The sequence below is a fragment of the Aquila chrysaetos genome, chromosome 13 (genome assembly GCF_900496995.4).
Source record: "Aquila chrysaetos chrysaetos chromosome 13, bAquChr1.4, whole genome shotgun sequence".
Classification (NCBI taxonomy): domain Eukaryota; kingdom Metazoa; phylum Chordata; class Aves; order Accipitriformes; family Accipitridae; genus Aquila; species Aquila chrysaetos.
In genome coordinates this window covers 4,710,903-4,733,494 of record NC_044016.1, presented here as the reverse complement: position 1 = coordinate 4,733,494, position 22,592 = coordinate 4,710,903, and the positions used below count along the sequence as shown (strand labels likewise).

At 40.8% G+C, this 22,592-nt stretch overlaps 1 protein-coding gene across 1 annotated transcript in view; it reads left to right on the top strand.

Annotated features, from left to right (window-relative positions):
- Nucleotides 1-22,592, top strand: part of ALK (ALK receptor tyrosine kinase) — a 320,524-nt gene that overhangs the window by 76,190 nt on the left and 221,742 nt on the right. The window contains exons 2-3 of the mRNA XM_030035063.2: nucleotides 6,428-6,547; nucleotides 18,400-18,564. Of these exons, the coding sequence (XP_029890923.1) occupies nucleotides 6,428-6,547; nucleotides 18,400-18,564 (285 nt within the window). The remainder of the gene's footprint in view (nucleotides 1-6,427; nucleotides 6,548-18,399; nucleotides 18,565-22,592) is intronic.

Below are 22,592 nucleotides of genomic sequence, written 5' to 3'. Positions count from 1 at the left end.
GTGATCCTAAAATATCTAAAACCTGACAGAATGCACAAGCATCCAAAATTCAGAATACATGTTTGTACATGGAGCTTTGCTGCTAAAGGGCTTTTCCCCTTTGTTTAGCAAGGCTTCAGCTTAGACAAGCAGGAGAAGCGCATCCCTTGACACCGTCCTGCCAGCAGCCTCAGCTTTTCAGGGGACAAACCAGAGCTGAGAGCAGTTCAATTACTAACACTCAGTCCTTTGTTTCCTCTGTGCTGCCCACAGAGATGCTTAATTGTGCTGTAGAAGATTATTACGGCAAAGATCAGTCTACTGTTGGATTTTTTAAGGATTCTTGTACGCACGCAGATGAGTAACAACTTTAAGCTATTCCTAGTCTGGTCTGTAATTGAGACCCTGAGCTCTTTATCAATGATTCATTGCCGTTTTGTGGTGTCTTACTGGGCAGGTCTTCAGCAGCTGCAGAGCATCTGAGATGCAGTAGTATGCTCTAGATGGCAGTATATTTTTAAACTACATTAGTTGAGCTGGGTAGAATATAAGCTTGGTCATTTTAATTGTTTTTTTAAATGCTCTTTGCATGCCACGTGGTTTCAAAGTAGAAATTAAAAAAACTTAGATTTTACTATATACATGCAAATACTAAGAATTCACAGAAAGCAGCAAAGAAAACAATATTGTTTTCCCCTGCATCTTTAACAGGAAAACGTGGATTTTGGTTTTTTTCCTGTAATGAGCAGCAACACATGATACTTTGTTAATATTTCCCTGTTGCAATGCCTTGGTGGAATTGTAATTTGGGTGTTTGGTGCTCCTCTTCTTCCAGAGCCAAGGTCTGCTCATCAGACCGCATCTCCCAGTCTTAGCACAGACTCTCTTTGCATCAATAAATGTCTGTGGGATGTGGTAGTTAGAAAAGAATGGGCCTGTGGAGTACCTATTTGGTGATTGAATTAGTTAGTTTTGAGGCATGTGGGTTTTTTCAATCAGAAGTTAATATTCCCTGTGAAAAGGAGATGGGAAAAAAATACATTGCTAACAGAAAGGGGTTAAGAGAAAAATTTAAATAAGCCTTACAAAGACCAAAAAAAAAAAAAAAAAAAAAAAGTAGTGAGGGCCAGAAGGATAACGCAGTTGTTGAGTTAAATACAGTTTTATTAGTGACACATGCTTCATGTACAGGAAGTGTATGCTGTTCCCAAATTTACTCATCAAGCATATGCCAGTCAGCATTGTTGATCACTTCCATGCCTCATGCAGTACGTCTGACTGAATCCACTATCCACAGGTCTGCTACAGCCCACTAAATGCAAATTTCTTCTGCGCAGCAATCCAGCACAAGTTTGGTGACACACATACCGCTTATCTGCTTTCAATATGACATAAAATCATTGTAACATAATGCATTATTAAATATATTTTCCAACTGAAAAAGATAAACTTGACAGACTGTCAGCGAACATTTTCATACTTTAGAAAAGGTTTGTAAAAGAAACCCTGGAGTATATCCACCCATTAGTGTAAGTAAAGCTCACCAACTATTCAGAGCAAGAAACTGCGTGGAATGAGCTTGCCCTTTGCCTCGTTCTCCAGCTTGACTATAACCAGAATTTGAATTTTGCTTCTGAATGTCATTTAGACAATAATTTGTATAAGCATAGTTGAGTCTATGGACTATTCACAAAGTGTTTACTTGGGCTGTTTGTTGGTTTTTGTGCTGCTTGGTCACCTTGATATAATGTGGGGTTTGCGCTTTCATGGATGACTGAGTACATTTGTAGATGGGAAGAGGGGAAAAATGAAAGTTTCTAAGAGGCTGTATGAGTACTATTAGTGTGATTGTGAGGATCAGTTGTGAATTTGACAGCTTATAGGGAATTCTCAGGCAATCTTTTTCCCCTTGGTTGCATCCTTTTACCCCTCAAAAACTGAAACCAAGAATGTTTGTAGAGACAGGAGTTCAGGAATCCTTTATCAAGGACCTCTGGGGTGTATGCTCTCAGGCAGACAGAGGCAAGCCCGAACATCTTGCTGGTCATAGCCAGCCAGGGCTTCATAAATCCCAGGGTCCTGAGAGCTCTTTTGCAAGATGGAGATGTTGGGCTTCAGGGCCCCGCAGTGTTGGATCTGCCTCTTCCCAGGATGTCCTTGGCCTGCCTCTGGTTCATAGGAGAAATCTGCAGAGGTTTCCATACCTGGGGCAGTCAGCTGCCTGTAAGACTTTTTTTGTTTTGTTTTAATGAAATGAAGTTGCCTTGGTCCCGAGTAGATTTGGCCTTTTTTTTTTTAACAGGGAAAAAGATCACTTTGTAATATCCTTTCTGTGGAAAATTGCTACCTTTTACTTAGAACTGGAATAACCTTTTCTGAAATGTCAGGCTTTCCCAGAGATTGGAAAATCCAGATCTTAATGGAGGCTGTTTCTAAACACATCATTGTAATATTTGCTAGTAACTACGCTATTGATTGCTGTTATAAATCAGAGCCACAAATACTACTAATGTTGATTTCTGATTTCCACACAAAGATGAATGATTCTGAGATATTTTTCCAGATGTATATGTAGCTGAAAGTACACGTTGATCTCAGTTATTTACTTACACATCTGTTGCAACTGTAAAATCTAGAGGACAGGTACATGCAGGTTTGTCACCTCAGATTTACCACTGAGAAACTGGGAATAATACAGCTCAGCAAAGAGACAAAGCTTATCCATTGAGTAATGAAGCAATATCCAAAGGTAGTAATAACCAATACCCCATTACATGTAGATGCACTTTTTGGTTAAAAAAGGCATAGGTGTTTTGATAAAAATTCAATTACATCTCTGCACTGCACAGAACTTTAGAAAACTACACATGTTAATTGCTGGGGACATTTCTTCCTTCTTCCAGAAAGGGCAAAAAAGAGAGGAAATCCTGTTTGTTTAAAAATGACCGAAATAGAAAGCTTTTCTTGTTGTTCCATTTTTATGTGAACATGCAGGGTTATTCTATTAAAGAAGTATTTTTCATTAAAATAATACATAAATATTTTATTTAATGAATTTGTGGCCTTGAGGCTTGACTTCAGTACACATGAACTGTTTTCTATTTTTTTTACCAAAACTCTTTGTGAGCTGAACGAATTTCACGTCCCCTAAGGAGATTCCTTTGCACAAGTTTAAAAACAGAAATGTCAAATGTTCTCTTCAGGTGCATGTTTCTAGCTGTGATGAAGTACCTTGGGTCAGGATTTGGCCCTAGATATTCCTTTAGGCAGGAATATCAAAGAAACCTCTGTTGTACCTTGCCATGCTTCTGGCTACTAAAAATGGAGCTGTCAGCTTCCAGTTGCTAATCCATTAATTTTTTTTAAAGGTTAGGGTTACTGTTGACAAGTGACAGAGCACCCTGGTACAAACAACCAGAATGGGAGGTTAGCATATTTATAAAGGAGACAAAATTTTCTTAGTGCTTTTTGGCTTCAATATGAATTGTTTTGGAGAGGGGAAAACCCCTTTATTTTGTAAAATGGCTAGAGCGTGGTCTACATTTGCATTACCCTTGCTGCACAAGAAGCATTTATTTAGCTGATACAGTCTTCTGTAATTACCTTTCTGGACGTAAAATGCCCTGGAGGTGGAAGAGGAAAGGTCTCTCCTTTTCCTAACCTATAGCTCACTCTGAAATCAAATCATTCCTCACTGTGAAGAGTAGCCTCTTGGCTATACAAAAACCTTTTACCCAGCATCTTTCGCTGAAGATAACTTAATTGGGAAAGATTCATAACTTCTGATACAATCTTCTTGTCTTCAAGTTCAGACCAATAGCCCAAGCAAATCATTTGAGATGAGGTTCCAAAATTAATCCTAAAGAATATGAGAAAAAGGAGTTAGTAGGTTAAAATGAATTGAACTGAATCTATTCTGTTCTTTAAAAATAGAGAAAAACTTTCAATTTTTATGTTATCTCTTATGCATCTGTTGTTGCTGATAGAGGGGAGGTTCAGGTGCCTGGACTGCACTGTCTTTTCTGCTCCGATGTTCAACTTTATTTTTTATCTCAATTTACTGCATATATTGGTGACAGAGGGAACATTTCCACTTAGCTGAGGCTGAAGGTAGGCATAATTTCTGAAGAATGCAATGTGTAGAGGCATTTTTCTGAAGGTGAGGCGTGCCAGGGAATTTGGGGTACCACAGCTGATCATCGTATTACTGATTCCCAGGTAAGGGTGGTCAGGGTCGTAGCAGTGATTTAATTTTGAGTTCTGTGGCTGCAGCATTACGGAGAGAAATGCACCTCAGTGGTTTTCTCTCATATTATTTTGCCATGGGAATAGAGATGGGGAGCAGGTCAGTTTTTCAGGTTTGTGTGAAGTTTTCACAGGATTGCAACCCCAAGGCTTGGCTCTCTATCAGTACTAAATGCACAACATCTGCATTTGTTTGGGTCTGTTAGGGGTAAAGAGGCCCCAGAATTCTTGTCTGTGGAAACATGTGATCTGTGTTTAGGGTATTAAATCATTCCCCATTTTGGAGAGTCACTGGATACAGATGTTATATTACAGGGATATTGATACTGGTCAGACATGTCACATCAGGCAAAACACACATTGCTTTTAAAACCAGCTTATTTCAGGAGCTCATTTTTTATTAATATTCTTCTTTTATTTATTATTTTATATTAGCATCAAAGTGAAGCACATTTGTAGGAAAAAATCTGCTTTTAGCAACTCTTGTAAGTGTTGTAATGAAACCTGACGTTATTTGCAACAACCAGCTCTATCAGGGACTACTGAAAGACATGTCAGCTATGTCTTGATGTTAGGAAGGAAAAGCCAATATAAAGATTATTCCATAGTTACCTATCACTTCATCACTCACAGTTGAAGGCAGGACACTAGGTTTGATAACCACCCTCATAAATCACTGGCCTGATCTTCTGTGTCACTACATTCCAGACAACAATAGGGGATATTTAGTTACCGTACCGTAACTTAGCATAGAGACCAAGTTTAATTGAGCCATTAGGGATATTAAATTTTTTCCACTCAAGAATGGCTTACAATACAGCGTGAAGTCCATTCTTGTCTTGAAGATTATTGCTGTAAGCAATGAGCAAGAGTTACAGCTCTTACATAAGAATGGTTAATTTTCTCCTGGTTTTGCTATTGTTACTCAATTACAGGAGTGTGCTAAAAATGAGCTTGCACTGAGAACGAGATGGGGCACAACTAACACTTAGTATTTAAGCTTCTGACAAGTCTCTCTGAAATGTTCGAGTTTTTCTTCACTGGAAGTGGGAAGCAGGGCTAAGCAGAGCTTTGACAGAATCAAAGCAGTGTTTTCACCAAGGCTTCAGCAATTTACCTTGTTTACTATTATGCTCTTAAATGTGTCTTTTATTATCCATTACTATTTATCCATTCAAGAGGACAGTTCTTCAGCACTCTGAATTAATTATTACCTTTAGTTAGTTAATTCCTACTGTTACAGAAAGTTTTACCAAACTTTTTATTGAGGGGTATTACCAAATTGTTTTGCTGTTACAGCAAAGCTTAGCGTTGCACCTAAACTAAAAAAATTCAAGGAAGCAACTGTAGTATTCTTACTTGGCAAAAATATTATTTAATAGATCAAAAATGTACTTTTTCTTGCTGAACAACAAATTCTTTATGGCTTCTGTGAGAAATCACAACATATCAGCAATCCAGAGGTTTATTTTGTTCCATCAAACAAACCTCCCAAACACAAGTTTTGCCTGCTTGTATTTCTACAAAGTTAAATCCTACCTTTTCCCTGAGGACCTCAAAAAAATGAGATGAGAATACTCAAGATTCTGTTATCTTCAGAAAATCCAACTTAAACATTCACAGGGAAAATCTGTGCTTTCAAAGCTTATAGAATTTTGCTTTGCTCATTGACCTTGTGTGTTATTTCAGATACTGTTTCTCTTCGCACCTCTAATATCATCATGGTCTTGCAGAGTTAGTGCAGGTTTGTACAGATCCTCACCCGTTCTGGGTCACTGTAGTATTCTAATCCCCAAAAACATCTTTGAGATGCATTGGGTTGTTGAACAGAAGCTGGGTACATGTTTGCCTGTTCCATGTACAGGATCTTGTCATGCTAAAAAACTTAAAAAAAAAAAAAAAAGAAAAAAAATTGAGGGACTGAAAGGTCAAAGAGAACTTAGAATCAGTGTGAGATTAAACTTGACAGCTTTTCTAGATGATGATAATTTTGCGATGTAAAGCAATTAATCTCCTGTCTCCCTGTGCGCGCACGTATCAGGAAGGAAGAACTGACCAAAAAGTAGTTGAATATTGGTGCTTATTGCATATGGTCTATAAAGCTGTTTAAGATCTTTCTACTTGATGTGTAGCACACAAACAGCTACGGCATACATAATGTTTGTATTTCTTTCTTTGTTTTTTTTTTTTTTTTTAATGAAAGGTCTGACTACTTCGCATCTCCCAGCAAGCAGCCCTCCTCTTCCTCCTGGTTACTCTGCTTGGAACTTGACCTGGGTCATGAGAGATACATCCCCTTTCTTCTCCCATAGAGGACGACACAGTGAGTAGCATTTATATGTTATCCTCAAGAGGCTGTAACAAACTGCCTAAGGATATTGGTATAATACTGGAGCAAAACAACACAAGTCAAATGATTCATGATAAATTTTATGGATATTATCCATACTGTCAGCCCCTGAGGGCACTAATAAGCCTTACTGCCCCTTACCAGCTGCCCCTGGGGCCTTTCCCCACCCTGCCCATGGGCCCAGGAGTCCCATTTCAGCCCAGCCCAATGTGGCCTTGGGCATCGCCGTCTCTACAGAGGCACCCGATGACCCGGGCTGCTCCAGCTTGCCCCGGTCCCTCAAAAACAAGGTCCCAAACTGTAATATTTGAGCGGTACATTGGAATCCAGCGATATTATAAAGAGAGGAGCTGTGTACCGAACTTACTTTTTCTTGCCATCTCCTTTCGTAACTCCCATCCCTTCCAAAATCTGGGAATCTGTTTTCGTCTGTTCTCTGGTGTGACCTATTTACTGACTATCCATAGCCATTCCACTGTGAAATATGATGGTTGTAGTTAGGACTGGACTGCATAAGGCAATATCTAATATGCAATCCAGAAAGTGACTGAAGTAGAATATATCTACTATATATCTACTACCAGTCTCTATGAGGGGAGATAAGGTGCTGAAAGGCTAATAAGATTTACTCACCCCAAGCCTGTAATTATCTGCTTGAGGGAAAAGTTTGACCTACCTATATGAAGGAGTCCCATATTTCTTCAAATTTATGTTGCAGCCTTTTATGTGTGCAATATATATTCTTTCCACTGGCATACAATATCTGCTCCTAGCTGTTGTATCTGCTGAATGATGAGGACACACCAATTTCATTTTGGAAGGGACAGTAGCACAATCTTTTTCCCCTCACTTGGTTTTCTCAGAAGTTGCAAGAATGATTTTTAATTTATCCTTTATTACTTCTTCCTAAACTCTTTCAGTTTCTCAGTAATACTATTCTAAGGGAAGGCTTTGTTCTTAAAACCTAAAAACATTGATTCCATCTGACAGCATCACATGGAGATAAATGTACTGCATCTAAGCAGAAATGATTTATTATGATTTTAGCTGGTTGCACAAGACCAAATTCCACCATATTCCAACCATCTGTTTTGCAAGGAAAGGCAGGAATTTGATGAGGTGTTACACAAAATACAATCTTCACTCAGGACAAGTCTAAACTGTTTTCTCCCTCAGTAGGTGTAATTCAGGACATGTACCTTGAAACTGCTGGAGAATCTTGAAGAGGGACAGGAGTAATTTAGTTTTTTCTAGCTTTGCACTTTAACATTTCCAAAAGTTGGCAGAACTTCCTTTAAATTAAAGGGGTAGCGGTAGCCCTCAAATTCATGCATTTCAGACTGGGACACCCCTTAGCATTGCTATGCAGACATACTTCCTGCCACTTGAGATACACAGCGCGCAGAGGGCTGGTGTGCGTACATGGAGTAGAGCCTGTGAGCATAACCCAAGCCTAAGAGGGCAATTCTTAAAACTTCTCTCTATTCCTCTGCATGCCTGCAGCTTATATGCACCTGAATGTGTATTAGGAAACTTCCCAGGGATCCAGATTTCTGTCCAGAACTGCTATGAGCATGACGGGGATGGACAGGGCCTTTCAGCAGCTGATTATTGGCTCTGGATCTAAGCAGCTCCGTGAAGGTCATGCAGGGACTCAGCAGAGCAAGGCAGAAGACAAAGTTAGACCATCCAAGCTCTAGGCGAGTAACCTTGTCCCAGGACCACCCCTGCCTTCTGATTAAGTGGTTAATCCAAAATCACATGATGAATCATTAGCAGAAATAAAATCCAGCAGTCCTTTACTACTAAAGTGTTTTCCTCTTCTGTCAGAAGCTTTCCTTGCTGCTCCCAGTGTGACTGTGATTACAGAGTGCTCAATAAAACTTCTATCAAAACTCTGTTTGCCTAATCATCTGATGGGACCCATCTAATTAACTGGCTGACATTGCTGGAGTGGGGCAATATTAGTTGTCTTAATTACTTTTTCCCCATGTTCCACTATTGGAGAAATCTCTTTGATTGAAAGGCTGCGTAAATTGAAATGTAGGGTCCCTCTTCCGCTGCCAAACTAAGTTCTCAGCTCCTTCACTCAGAATTAAAAATTCTGACAGACTGCCTCTAGTAGTTCTGGCAGGAACACTGCTTGATGATATCCTTGAAACTATATCCAGCAATACCAAAAGATAATCACTGGCACAACAGGATACTTGGGAGTGATGCATTCACAAGATTTTTTTCTATTTTGTCTAGAGGTTTCTAGATTTGTCTCTATCTAAGCATTGATTAATCATCCACCATCTCAGAGATGCAAAATCCACCTGCCTTTCAGAAAATAAAGACTTAAAAAAAGCACATGAAGTCAAAATTATCTGGGAATTCAGCCTGCAGGGCAGGAGGAGTCTTTAAGTCTCCATATTTTTGTGTTTTGTTTTGTTCTTTTTGACATACACTCAGACTATTTCCTGTGGCTAGAACAAACTTTTAATGCATTCTGCATATGTGGACTTACGGTAGCGTATTAATCTCCCATTTGCAGCGCTGATGGAACTCTGTCCTGAGGCTTACATGATTAACTGCACCCAGCCACATATTTCATTTCTTGTCCTGGTTGGTTGAATATTAATTTTCTCTTCTGTATAGGTATTGTATAAGAAATCAATTGTCCACTGCATAAAATCCATTAAGCTTCTGTAACAGGGGTTCCAGACGATGGGTGCCCCTTAAGGCCTGGAAGCCTTCATGCAGTTAATATATCCCTCTCTGCCCCATGCTCCGCATTCCCCTGGGTCAGCTAAAAACACTGAATCTGGAGCACAATCCTGGCAGGGTACGGTGGCAACTGTGGAAAGTGCTACCAATTGGAAAAAAAAATCAATGCAATTCAGCCCATCTAAATTCTGTTTTGAAAGAAGAACACATTTCATGAGAATAACAGACATAAGGGTTGCCGTGTTGGACTGTTTGGGAAACAGGAGATGGCTTTTGCTTTTTAACTCTTCTTATGCCACTGTGCTGTCTTGTGCGTCTCTTTGCCAGATCCCCCAGTAGCAGCTGAACTCCTTGGCTGTTGTGAACCAGCTTTGTGCAAAATACAGAAGTGCCTCTCTCAGGCTGTGTCAGACTTCGGCAATATAGTTTACAGATTTTTTTTTTGCCCCCCTTAAGTTTAGGAAATAGTGGTGTTTTGGATTCCAGAGTTAACTGAGACTAAAACTCAGGGGAAAATAGCAGATTTGGCTACCAAATGACTAGTGTGCTTAAAAATTTCTGCAAAACGTGAGTTCAGCAGAGGGGGAGCACATACCTTCAAGAGTGCACAATTATTCACAGCTTTGATTTAATAGGTACTAAAAGCATAATCCAAAGGATGGCCTCTATTAACAACTTATTAATAATTTCACTCAGCTCTGTGTCTTCAGAAAACTAATTTGACAGGGTTGCGTGGTGGTGTTTTTTTTTTTTTTTTTTTACACTTTCTAATGGAATGTCATCTGTGATGAGTTCATGATTTCCTGAACTGGATTTGCTAAAAAAAAAAAAAAAAAAAAAAAAAGCATTGGACTAATTTTATTGTGGAATAATTTGGGGTCATTCTCGCTATGTATTTGATGCTCAGTGGCATGGCAGTTGCTCAGCAAGGTGTCAGATTATTAATTTTTTTTCTCTGGTAGGTCATGTGCAACTTGCTGAATTCAAGTACTCATGTGCATGCATTCAAAATACCATTTCATTCATATAAGTTGGATACCAGATAGATACTGCTGACACGAAACTCAGTGAGTCTGAACATCAAACAAAAGGGAAGATGGAGAGAAAGAGGGCACCAGCCAGATGAATTCATGTTAGTTAGGTTCCCATGACTACCTGTTTTATAAATTTACAACAAATCAGACTAATACTGACATCTTCAGAATAATAAAGCTATCATGATAGCTATGCTGAGCATGGCATGGTGAGATGCATGGATATGAACTAATTGTTACAACAAATTCCTGTTTGGAAGGTGAGATAAAGTCAGGAGAGGAATGAGGAGAAGAATACTTTGTCCTAGAGGAAAAATGAATCAATGCTTTCTTAGTAAAGATATTGCAACAGTGATGTACTACCTTAATTCAAACACATCCTTTTTGCAATCTTAGAAATACTCTAACATAGTTTTGGAAATAGTGTTATGAATATAATAGGGCAAGACTTCAGCTAACAGCAGTTATTCACACCAGATTAACAGAATTGCTCCATATAAAATAGCAGATGCTGTGACCCCATATACATATGCAAGAATTCTTGTTTAACAATTAGATGGTATTTTTGCCATGTGCAATGGTGCTGATATGCAGGGGGAGGAAAATCACAGGAAAAGCATCATCTGCCTGGCTAAACTGAAGGCTGTGCTAAGCAAGAAAGAAGAAAAAAATCTTATTAGGGAGAAATTTTTACTTTCTTTCAAGTTATTCTTTTCCTTATATCCTCTTTCATCTGCAGATAATATGCCAATGACAGCTCAACATTTTTTCAATAATAAAATAACATACAGTGAGACAACAAATGTCTTTTCTCCCTGTCTCTCAAGTATTCATTTTCTCTAGAGATCTCTCAGACTTCATGCAAGAGGTCCCTTGTATGAATTGTCAAAATATGACAGTTCATCCAACCACTGTTTTGCACCAACTGGAGCGTGTTTTCTAACAGTCGCTGTTAGTCGGTACTTCAGTCTTTTGGCTAGAACTGGCACTAGAAATGCATTTTCATTTATTGTTTTTGCTGCATGCATGGGAGACATGGTGAACAAATATTTCTTGTGTGGAGGATGAACTCTGTCCTTCTTAGGAGGAAAGAAAATGAGAGCTATTGCAGGTTGTTCTCCCACCACCCCCTCCTTGCACCTCTCTCTGTAGCTGTCTTGAAAGGCTGTGCTTATAATTGATTGATAAAGGAGTCCTGGCCCTCTTCTTTGTAGTTTGATTTCCACTGAACAAAGCAGCTGTCAAAGATTTTGGTGATTCAGTCCCTGGTGCACACTGAGGAGCTGGCTGGATACAAAGTATATGCTGTCATTTTAAAGATTGTCTTAACAAATAAATGAATGGTTGCATGATTGCCGTTTTCTCTAAGCAGTGGCCCATCCCGCTGTGGCTCGCTCCCCGGAGGATTACCGTAAACGCTTCTGGCGTGAGGAGAGCCCTGGGCTCCCCGGGGAGGCAGGCGGCTCGCCCTGTGCTTGGCCCCCAGGCCCGAGCGCTCTTCCCGGGGTGAATCCCTCTTCCACGGAGCAGGTGAAATTATGCCTCCTGTGGGGTACCGCTCCTCTAAAACTGTATTTCTTCAGAACGCAGTCTAACTCTAGTAGCTCCTCCTGAGGGAAAACCTCAGGTTTTCCTTTCAAGGCGGGCAGCGAAGGGATGGATGAGCAGCGCTGGCGCAGCCCACTCTGACCCTGCCCGGCGGGGAGCGCTCCCCTGCCATACCCCCGCCGAAAACAAGCCCGGGACGCCGGGGAGAAACCGGCCGCGTTGAAATCTTCCTTGCAGGCAGCTTTGACGAGGCCTCGGAGGCGCGTACCTGCGAGGGCCGGCCCGCCGCCTCCGGGTCCCGTCCTGCCGGCCGGCTCGGCGGGGACGGGGTGCGACCGCAGACCCGCCGGCGAGCTGGAGGTGGAGGGGCTGGGAAGCTTCTACGCAGGGAGGAGGTAGGAAGAGGCCCTGGGCAGCAGCAGAGACAGTACAGGGCGCTGCCTTGAAAGCGGGGGGGGGGGGGCTCTTAGGCAAACGGGGCGAGACCCCGGGGGTCTGCCTTCACCGAGCCCCACCGGGACATCTCCCTTCCTCCATACCCCGGCTGGCCGAAAGGACACGTCCCCGTCCCCCAGGTGAGGGCCTCGCTGCCTTGCCCGGGGCTCTGTGCCTTGCCCGGCCGGCGGGGTCACAAAATGGCCGCTGGCGTGGCGCGTGGGTGAGGCGGGCTGGGCGTCGTGCCGGGGAGAGAGCGGGGAGAGGCTCATCGCGAACTTCAGCGCCGTGAGGGAACGGCAGCGTTCCTGTCGGTAAACTCAAGGTCGGGGGAGCGTACGTGAAGACCTGCTGGTGCGGAGGAAGGACACAGAGCAATAAGCTAGCTTGCACTAAGTAGCTTTAAATTAAAAGGAGGTCCCTGATGAACACAGGCAGTGTCTCAGGGCAGGGAGAGGGATTGGTGTGCTGCCCAGCTGCTCTCCTCACCGCTTCACTTGCAGGTGACTGAAGTGCGTCAGGCAGGATGGACCCCAAAGCTGTGCTGAACAGAGCGATGCTGTGGGGCTCCTCGAGTGCCTCGCCAGTTCCTCACCTCCCCTGTCACGCCATGCTGCTGCTCTCATGTTTGTCAGCTCCTGGAGCGGCAGCCCAAAGACCAGGCAGTTACTGTTGGTGCGGGCATTTGCTAGGGGTAGTAAGGCCCCTGCCAGGGGTACGTGTGTCATACTGTCCCGTAAAATGTGTCAGTTTGCCCTCTCTCAATGCTGAGCAATGGAAGGAAGTAGGTGAAAATGTCTCTTCTTCAGGCTTGCTTTCTCGGCAGGAACAAGGCAGTTAAACCCTGCAGTTGTTTTTCCTCTTTAATTTGCATGACCGCTGACACCTTCTCACTTTCCCCTTGTGCTTTTTTTCTGTTCCCTTCCATCCTGTGGTGGATTTGCTCATTTTAAATTGCTGCTGTACCTCCAGTTGCACCGTGGAAAGGTGGCACTAGGAATCCATTTGCAAAGTTTCACCCCTTTTTTGTGCCAGCAGGGCAGTGCTGGCTTTGAAGGGCCTGGCCTGTATTTGGTGTCCTTCTGGTTGTTCAGCAGGCTGGTGAGCTGACAGCCAGAGAGCACAGTCTCCTATTTATGCTCCATTTTCAGAGAGAAATACTTATTGCTGCAGGCTTCCTTGTATCACCCCACATGTGTACCCCTGTATTGGTGGATAGAAATTCAGAAGGGCCTGATGAGGCAATCAAAACCCTTCAATTGAATGCCCTGTGCCCTTTTTTGCCCAGAGGGAATAGGGAAGGCTTTAGGAACTGGCTGTGTCCCTAGGATTAATAACTGGAAAATCAATTTGTCATTTCCCTGTCATAAATTAAAAGCTTATAGGCCTTCTAACATGAGTATAATAGAGGTTAGTGGGTATTGATGGAGGTCTCAAAGCTCACTCAGCAGAGCACATCTCTACTGTACAACTTAAATTATGTCTCTTCCACAAGGAATATCTGTCAATATTTGTATAAAAAAAGACATCCTGTGCAAGAATATTTTATCTGTTTCTACACTGCTGCTGCGATTGTTGCCACTGGAGTAGGTGTGTTCTTGAGGGAGGTTGTGGTCCTGTTTTGGTCGGGGTAAGTGGCCTCTACATTGTGCATTTGTGTCTGTAGATGTAGTATGAATTAGTTATGTTTAAGCTGATGAGATGCCACTTAGGATGTACATCTCTAAGCTGGTCCTTCTGAGAACAGAGAACCTCTACCTGCTCCCTTGTCTACTGTAGTGAGGTGAGAAAGCAACCACACCTTTTCAAAGGGGTGACCAGCTGAGAGTAATGGCGGAGGAGTGATTTGTAAGAGCCAGCAGACCAGGAGTGAAAAGGACCCTTTTAAGTCAGACACATGTAGAACTAGAAAGGAGAAGTCTAAGAGGAAATTACCTGCTGGTAAGATTTTTGTGGTTGAAAGGAGATGTGGTTTAAAACAAATAAACCTAGTCCGTTGTTGGGCAGCTGAAGAAAGGATAATAAGAGTAGTTTCTTAACAAGAACAGGCTTTTTATATCTCTCTTTAAATTAGATTATTTTTGTTCAAAGTAAGGCATGTTTCTGTGATGTGTGGTTACACAAATGATCTGAGATCATCCAAAGAGTGAATGATCTGTAATCTGACCTGCAGCGATGTAAAAAGATATTTCCTGCAGATTACTGTGTTTTGGAGTATTATTTATACTACTCTTTAAAGTCATTTGTTTATTAGAAAACCCTAATCAGTTTAATTGAAACAGATGTAGTTACCAGATATTTTAGCTGTTTGCACAAATTATTGCTGTTAGGTACGTTGATTAAAAATAAATGAATTGAAGCACTTGCAGGACTCTAATGTCATCAGACACACACAGATTCCATTGTCTTTTCAATGGGATAGTAGCTTAATTTACTTTTCAGTCTATCATTGGTATCCTGTATCTTCTTACATACTAGAAACTGAAATGGTTGATATCTACAGCCTTTTTTAAAATAGGTGTTTACCTTAATTGGATTATAAGCATCACTTTTATTTCCTTTTTAAAGGTGTAATGATGCTGAAATAGATTTCTAATAAATTAGCTGTTCTGTCTCTCTAGCATCCAGTGGTTGCAGATGCAAAAGATTGTTGGACAAGGGGTTGGGGTTTTTTTGCAATATCTTTAAAAAGACACTTTGCAATTTGCTGGAACTTAAATTCCTATAGAGCCTTTAGTATCTATAAAGTTAATGTAGCTGTGACATAAATGCATACACCGGATATAAATCTCTGTGACATCTCTTTAAAAAAACCACCAAAAATCACAAAAAAAATTTCCACTTTACTGACTAGGCACACTATTCAAGTCCTAAAGCTCTGTATCCAGTCAATTTATATTGGTAGTAGGTTTAAAAAATAATCACTAAAAGTTGTGTTAGGTGTAATTACCTTTCCTGCAGTGTTTGCTGTTTTTCAGAAAAGGGCAGAATGGCTTTTATTCAGCTTCCAAAGGCAAATGGAGACTTCTTTATGTGCTTAGCTGGGCAAGAAAAAATAAACTTGGTGTCACGTTTAAACACGTTAAGACAAAAGTAAAAAAGGAAGGAGACCTTTTTTTATGCAGAGACATAAAAAATGGCGGGTGATTTGTGGCAGCAATTCAAATATTGTGAAGGTTCTGTATTTGCAAATGTTGTTTATATGGTCTTGTAGCAGCTACCACACCAAAAGCAGCTTATCAGTGAAGAAAAATATATGTATTGTATATAATGCTTTTTTTATGAAGTGTATTGCATTGTCAATAGTGAAGGACATCGTCAAAAAAGGAAAGCCTGAGGGTAGGAAGTTAACATTAGGCTTGGAAGACTGGATGCTATTTGCATAGACTTTGCTGTGTTGCATCAGATATGATGACAAAGAAGTGCTTTCTTTGTACTGAATAGGACAATAGCACTGAAATTTGTGTCTAATACGAGACTAATTTAAATAAGAGCCTATGAAGAGTGCAGATATTCTGGTAGTGTAGGGGGACTATGAAGTTCTGTAAAAGTTGCAAGTATGTTTTCATTAAATCGCTGATGCTCTCAGATGTATGAGCCAAATAGTCTCCTCCTCTTTCAAGGAATAACCTGTTGTAAAGGCCATTCAGCTTGACCACAACAGGCATGTCAGATCATGTCCACTTCTCTGTAGGCTATTCATTGCGAGCGAAGGAAATGGTATTGTTACTTGCCTTTCTTCCTTTACTTTCCCCCCTTCAGCCAGAGGCTTTAGTTGTCTGCAGGGGTCATAACACTAAATGTGATGACTGTTATTTAATCACATACCCCAATTAAGTTGTCCCAGTTGTAAGTCAGAGGCCTGCTGTGTTAAGGGCTCCACAACTGATTGATAACTCTCTTTTCAGGAGGAGGTTCTGGAAAGTGAGACTGAATGGGGGAGCTGAGCTGGTTATCGAGTGCTTCTAGGGACTGTAATCAGAGTGTCAGGGGGTGAGGACTGGAGGAGGAAAATGAGAGCGTCTTGTGGATATCCATGAAAGGTTTCTCTGCTTGGGGGCAAGAGGATAAGAGAGCACAGAGGCTTCTGTTCCCAGCAGCTGGATGGGAGGGGAGTGGCAGCAACAGTGACTGCTGGAAAGCTCATGAAAATATAAGAGACTGGTGGGGGAGAAAAGCCCACAAAGAATGAAAAAATTGATTTGAAATGATTGCTCTTGCCACATGTTGTCCTTGGCCTGGGCTTTCCCTTCCGTCATTCTGTGGGTTCCATCGAAAAAGTTGTATGAGCTGTGTTTCTCCCCCCTGCCTTTTTTTTTTTGACAGCACCTTAAAGCACGTACTACTAAAGGTCTTCCCTGTAACTAAACTATACAGTAATGATGATATATCTTCTGTAACACATAGTTGAGTGTTTACTTGCCCTTTTGTCCATTTGGGCTTTGATACAAAGTTTAATAGACTCTCAACACTTTATAGGGTTAAATAAAGTTGGGTTTATTTTTCTTTTTTTTAAAGAACATCTAAGGGACTAGAAATAAGTGGTCTGAGGTTTGGGTGTGATATTGCAGTAGTAAACTGTATAGCATGAATATATCCTCTGTTCCCTGCTGCCTAAATTGAAGTGTGCTTCATGTATCATGAAATTTATATTGGTAACATAGAGACCTGAAGAGGGTAGCAACTTGTGCATTCAAATTTAAGGAAATAGGTATAATCCTTGTTACTGCTGCTTGTGGTGCATACGGATTCCTTACATTATATGGTTTCCATGGTGTAGTGAAGCGTTCAAAATGCTGAGTGAATGATAAAGCACCTGATTAAGAAAATCAAATATAAACTGGAAAAATAGACTCTGTTCCTTCGAGCTTGCTGTTAAAAAGGCAAATTAGCTGGGAAAAGTATAGCAAGAGGGCAACAGCATTAACCTGCAGATTAGAAAATGCTATATCACCAGGAGAATAGGCTGAACTACATAAATCTGTGCACACTAAGAAGAAATTAGATGTTTAATAGAGAATGTAATTGAAGTTTAAAAAAAATTAGTTAATTTGACTAATGTCAATTCAGATTATTTGTTCTACTTGCATAGCCATGGCAGGACAGTAGACAGTGTAGAAAACTCCAAAGAAGAGCTGGATTTTTTTGTTGGGCTTTTTCAAATGGATCTAGCCTTTTCAGAAACATGGATTTAGTTCAGAAATAGTTTCTTTCTGTTACTGAATATTGTGTTGAGTGCTGACTGTGGTGACAAAAGCAAATGTATACAGGGCATTCCAGAAGATTTAGCAATGTTGACTAGTAAAAGTAAAATTTGTGCAGGTTGCCACTGCATGTTGTGTTAAGCAACTTGAATTATGGTGTGATGGTAAATTGGACACTGGGAAGTGAATTATAGTTGCACCAGTAGGGTAACTGGTTTCTGAAAGAGAAACATCTCAAAAAGAAATGTCTGTGTTGCAGGCAGATGCTGGTTGTATTGCCTGTAGGCTGAAATTTTGTGGCAGCAGATCAAGCTTCTGCTGCTTCTGCTGCCTCAGTGAAGCGTTTAAAACCCAGGAGGTCAGAAGGTTGCTTGGAAGAGTACAGTCCCTATGGCTACCAGCATGTCCCATATGCCCAGGATATATGATTCGCTTTGCAGAGTCCTGTGCTCACTGAGATGGAACGTGACTATGAAGCATGTTAGTAGTCTTTGCACTATAAAGGCCCTGGTTGAATTTGAACCAGCATCCCTGAAGAGATTGGCTTTCTGTCCCATTTTATCAATTGACTAAGCTATTTCCCTTTCAGTCTAGATGATGCCTTTCCCTGCTTTAGCCTGTGCTGCCCTTTTATCTGTCCTGAAGGGGAATTACTGGCTCTTGGGCCTTCCTTTTGCTTTGCTCCTACCTCTCTGTGTGGTCCATTTTGGACACATTTTTTCCTGTCTGTTTATGGACTTCCTCTGTTTCTTTCTACTTCATTATGGAAAAAAGCAAGCCCTAAATTACTAAAGTATACAATGAGTGTGTATACACATGTATACACACCTTCCAGCACAGAGGAAGCTGGATTTAATTAACTTGGTAATGTTCTATGTCTGTTTTCTTTTTCCAGTATTTGACTGCAATTTTGAATCTCCTTGTGAGCTGGAATATTCCCTTACCTCAAAAGATAAGGAAACCCTCAACAACGCATGGCTCAGACTGAGTGCAGAGGAGATCTCACAGCTAAACATCCCAGATGGGCCAGAGAGAGATCACTCTGAGAATACACCTAAAGGTAAGATGAATACAGCTATGTAACGCTTACAGTGTAGTGGTTAGTTTTAAAAACAAAACAGCCTCACTCCCACCCCCCAAAAAATCCCTAACAAAAAACCCCAAAGCCCCACCCAAACAAATATGTCCTCCTAAAAATACTTAAGACAGCTATAATCCTTTTACTGCAGCAGGCAATGAATGCAAACGGTGTGACAAACAAAGGAAGTAATTTTGCACTTGGAAGATCTGTTTTTGTCTAAAGGCAATCTGCATCATATATAAGGGAAGCAAAATATCAAATATAGTCTTGTGGAAAATCTAAATCAGACTGACCCTTTCTGTGGATGGTGTTTGGATGAGAACAGTACTATGGTGCCTGTGTTTTAAGGTCATTCAGTGTCTGCAAGAGATGAATAAAATGGTCTGGTTTTACTGCTGCTCTAGGTCCTGTTTACTGCTTGCTTATCTGCAGACCATTTTAGGCAATATCCTTGTGTCCATGGCTTAGGTTTTCTGTTTGGTAAGAAAACAAAAGATGGGGTTTTCCCTTAATATAAGAAAAAAGTTACTGTCTCTTTAGAGAGCTAGGAAGCCTGAAAGAGGGGAGTGCAACAGACTTTTCTTCTTCCTTGGAAGAAAATTTGGTTTGTTGGAGTTATTTTCCTGCTCACGATCATATCTGTGAACAGCAGCGTATTTCATGAAGATTGTAAGCTCTAAAAAGATTTTTAGAAGTGTTTGTGCTCTTCTAATCCTGGGAAAGCAGAAAAATTCTTAACATCCTTTCTGCTGTTAGTGACACCTGCTTGAAACCTCTCCCCATAAGGGTCGGATGGTGTTGATGGGAATGGAGTTACAAAATGGAAATGGGCGAGTTAGGGCTACAAGTTTTATCCAGGCAAAGAAAGAGGTATAGGGAAGGACAACAAAGATTATCAGGGATATGGAACAGTTTCTGTACTAGGAAAAAATAACAAAGATTCTTTATTCTGTCTGCGATGGTAGGACTTAGAGGTCTATAAAAATGCACATTGAAGAGCAATGGGAAGCAGCTGTGAAATTAGTGGGTGCTGGGTATAGAACAAGCAAGAGGAGGTATTTTTTCATGTAGAACCTGTATAAACTGTAGTAATAAGATGCATGAATTAATGTTGTGGAGGCCAGAAGTATGCATAAGTTTAAAGAAATATCAGATGAATTCTTGCAGAATACATTCATAACTGGTTATTTAATTCAATAGTCTTTTTACAGTCGCTGACTCAAGAAGCCCCTTATACAGAAAGCTGCAAGTGAAAGGATCCTTTTCTCGGTAGCCAGTGTCAGAGATGGCATTTGACTTTGCAGACCTGCAGTCTGGCTGCTTGTAACAGTTCTTATGCTCAGGCAAATACTGAGGAAAAGTTTCAGTGCAGCTTTCATTCATATTCTTTAATTCTGTTTTCTCATCTGTATCAATAGCATAGTACTTTTCCCCAGATAGCCATTATAAATTAACTTTTAAGGCCCATTGCTTGAGCACTGGTTCATCAGCAAACTGAGTCATTTTGGTGGGATCTGTCATGTGTAAAGCAGATGGACCACATTTGTCATGCATGCAAATATCTTCTAATTTTCACGTCAAAGAACATACATGCGCACACTAAATTTCTTGCTACAAAGATACAGTTAAGCGAAAGTTTGAGGTAAATCAGAGTGTCTGCTGCTGTTCTTTTTCTTAAATTCTAGTGCAAGCCAGATGCTGTTGAAATTTAGGAATTAAAACCTGCTTGTTTGGAATTGATAAGAGTAGCTGTCACTTTCCTGGACTAGGGAAAAAAATGAGGAAAACCGATGAGGAAATAAATGTATTGTTCCAGGTGTAGCGCCTGGCCGGGTTGCTGCGGTGCTGCATATTATCAATGTATGTTTCTTTTGGATTCTTTTCGGTAAAGTTATACCTTTGTCTATATTCAGTTTTATATGTCTGTCAAAGCAGAAGAAGGGGAGACTGTTGGCTGCCCCCATAGCCCAAAACCCAAGGGTAGTATTGGTTGATGATTTCCAGTTGCCTATTGGGATAAAATTCCATTTCTAAGCCCAAAGTTTTGGGGTTTTTTTCTTCATCTGGAATATAGGCAACTTAGGCTGAAGCTTGTGTTCTGCTGTTTTCTCCTATTCTGAGGAGCAAGCACTCAGTGTCACATTGATTGAGTGGATTACGTTTGTGGGGTGCCAGGGTGGGTTGTTTGAGGTGTTTCATTTGCTTGTTTTTTGTGGTTTTTTTTTGTGTTGGTTTTGTTTTTGTTTTGTTTTGTTTTTTAATTATCAGGCATGTTGGACATAGTCAGTGGTAATTTTCTCTTAAGCCCCTCAGCAGATCTGTAGGTCTGCAACTCATAGATGACTTTAACTCTTGTGCATATAAAGACTCATTTGAAAATCAACACTTGGAGCTAGCATCTCTCTATTTTAAATCACTTTAATTACAGCTGCTTGGCACAGATAGTTGTGTGGTCTGTTTCAATCTGAAATAATTAAGCACAGTAATTCCAACCCCCAGTGTTTCCTGCAAATTGTACTTCCAATTATCTCAATCTCATTTCATCTACTTTGCAGACAGTAATGCACAGAGATAAACAGATAGCATAACTAGATTTTGGGATGGTTTAGCTCATCCTTGTCACTTGGCTATCAAGTCATGTCAAGACATTGATAGAGACAAATGCCTTGCATATAATTCACTGTGCTTCGTGTAAGTTTCTGTATAAGGTTCAGTAGCAAATCATTGATAGATCTCCCAAAGAGAGACATTGGAAGAACTTCTGTATTTTTGCCCCTGTCCCCGCAGCATGATGCAGCTCAGTCTCAAGGAATCAGAACAAATCAGCATGGATCAAGCTGCCTAGAGGAAGAACTACTTTCAGGTGTCTCAGCATTTGGTTACAGTCACATCTGGCTGTTCCACTCACTTGGCATGTTCAGCATGCAGTGTCACACAAATCATTGATCTTCTGAATAGGGATAGATGGTGAGGTGGCAAAGTTTGCTATTAAATTATTCACGGTAAAAGATTGGAGGTCTGGTTTGCAAGGAATTGAAAAAGGGTGCTTAACAGGATAGTAGTGTCAGGCGAAATTTATTTGAATTGAGGTGGTGGGAGAAACAATCAGAGTTTGGCATATATAAGCACAGATTCTGAGCTGGCTATAATCACTGAAGCTGATTTTGGGGTAAGAATAGAGCTGTGAAAACATAAATGCAGTAGCAGTCACAAAGTAAATGTCATGTTGGGACTTCCTGGGAAGGGAGTAGAAAATAGGAACAATATGCTGTAATATAGGTGTGGGGGTAGCTGTATCTAAAATGCAGCATTCTGTTCTGGTTTCTGGGCATCAAAAATCATTTAGTACAGCTGGGAAAGTTATTAAAAGAATGGAAACAAGGATGATCTAAAGTATGTAATGGCTGTCTTTTAGGAACACTTAAATTAACTAGGGTTACCCTGCCTGCAGGAGACATCTAAAGGAATACATGGCAGAGCTTTATAAAAATCACAGAATTTTATAAAATCCTTATAAAAGATGTATAAAGGTTTATAAACTCCCACGACTGTATAAAGCACCGAAAGGATGAGTACAGAAGGAATATTCATTATTTCTTCTAATACAGAATTGGACAGCATCAGATGAAATTAGTAGATGTCAGGTTCAGAACAAAAGGAGATCCTTCAGTATGTAACAAACAGTAAAACTGTGGAACCTTCTTCCACAGGGTATTGTTGGTGGGTCCGCAAATTGACAGAATATGTGCAGGGAAGAAAAATAGTTATAGCTACTAAATTCTCAAGGCTACCTTTTCTGGCTCAGAAAGTCCTTGCACAATAGATCCCTGAAGGCCAGTGATGGGGAGGTGCAACTGTTTGCTCTCCCTGATCATATATTCTTTCCTATGTATCTACACCTGTCTGTTTTCAGAGCCAGATGTCTGAAGGTAATGGATCTTTGGTCTGTGCTGGTAGGGTTGGTGTGGTGGTGTGTCCCTCCCTCGCCACCCAGCCCAGTTTTTTCT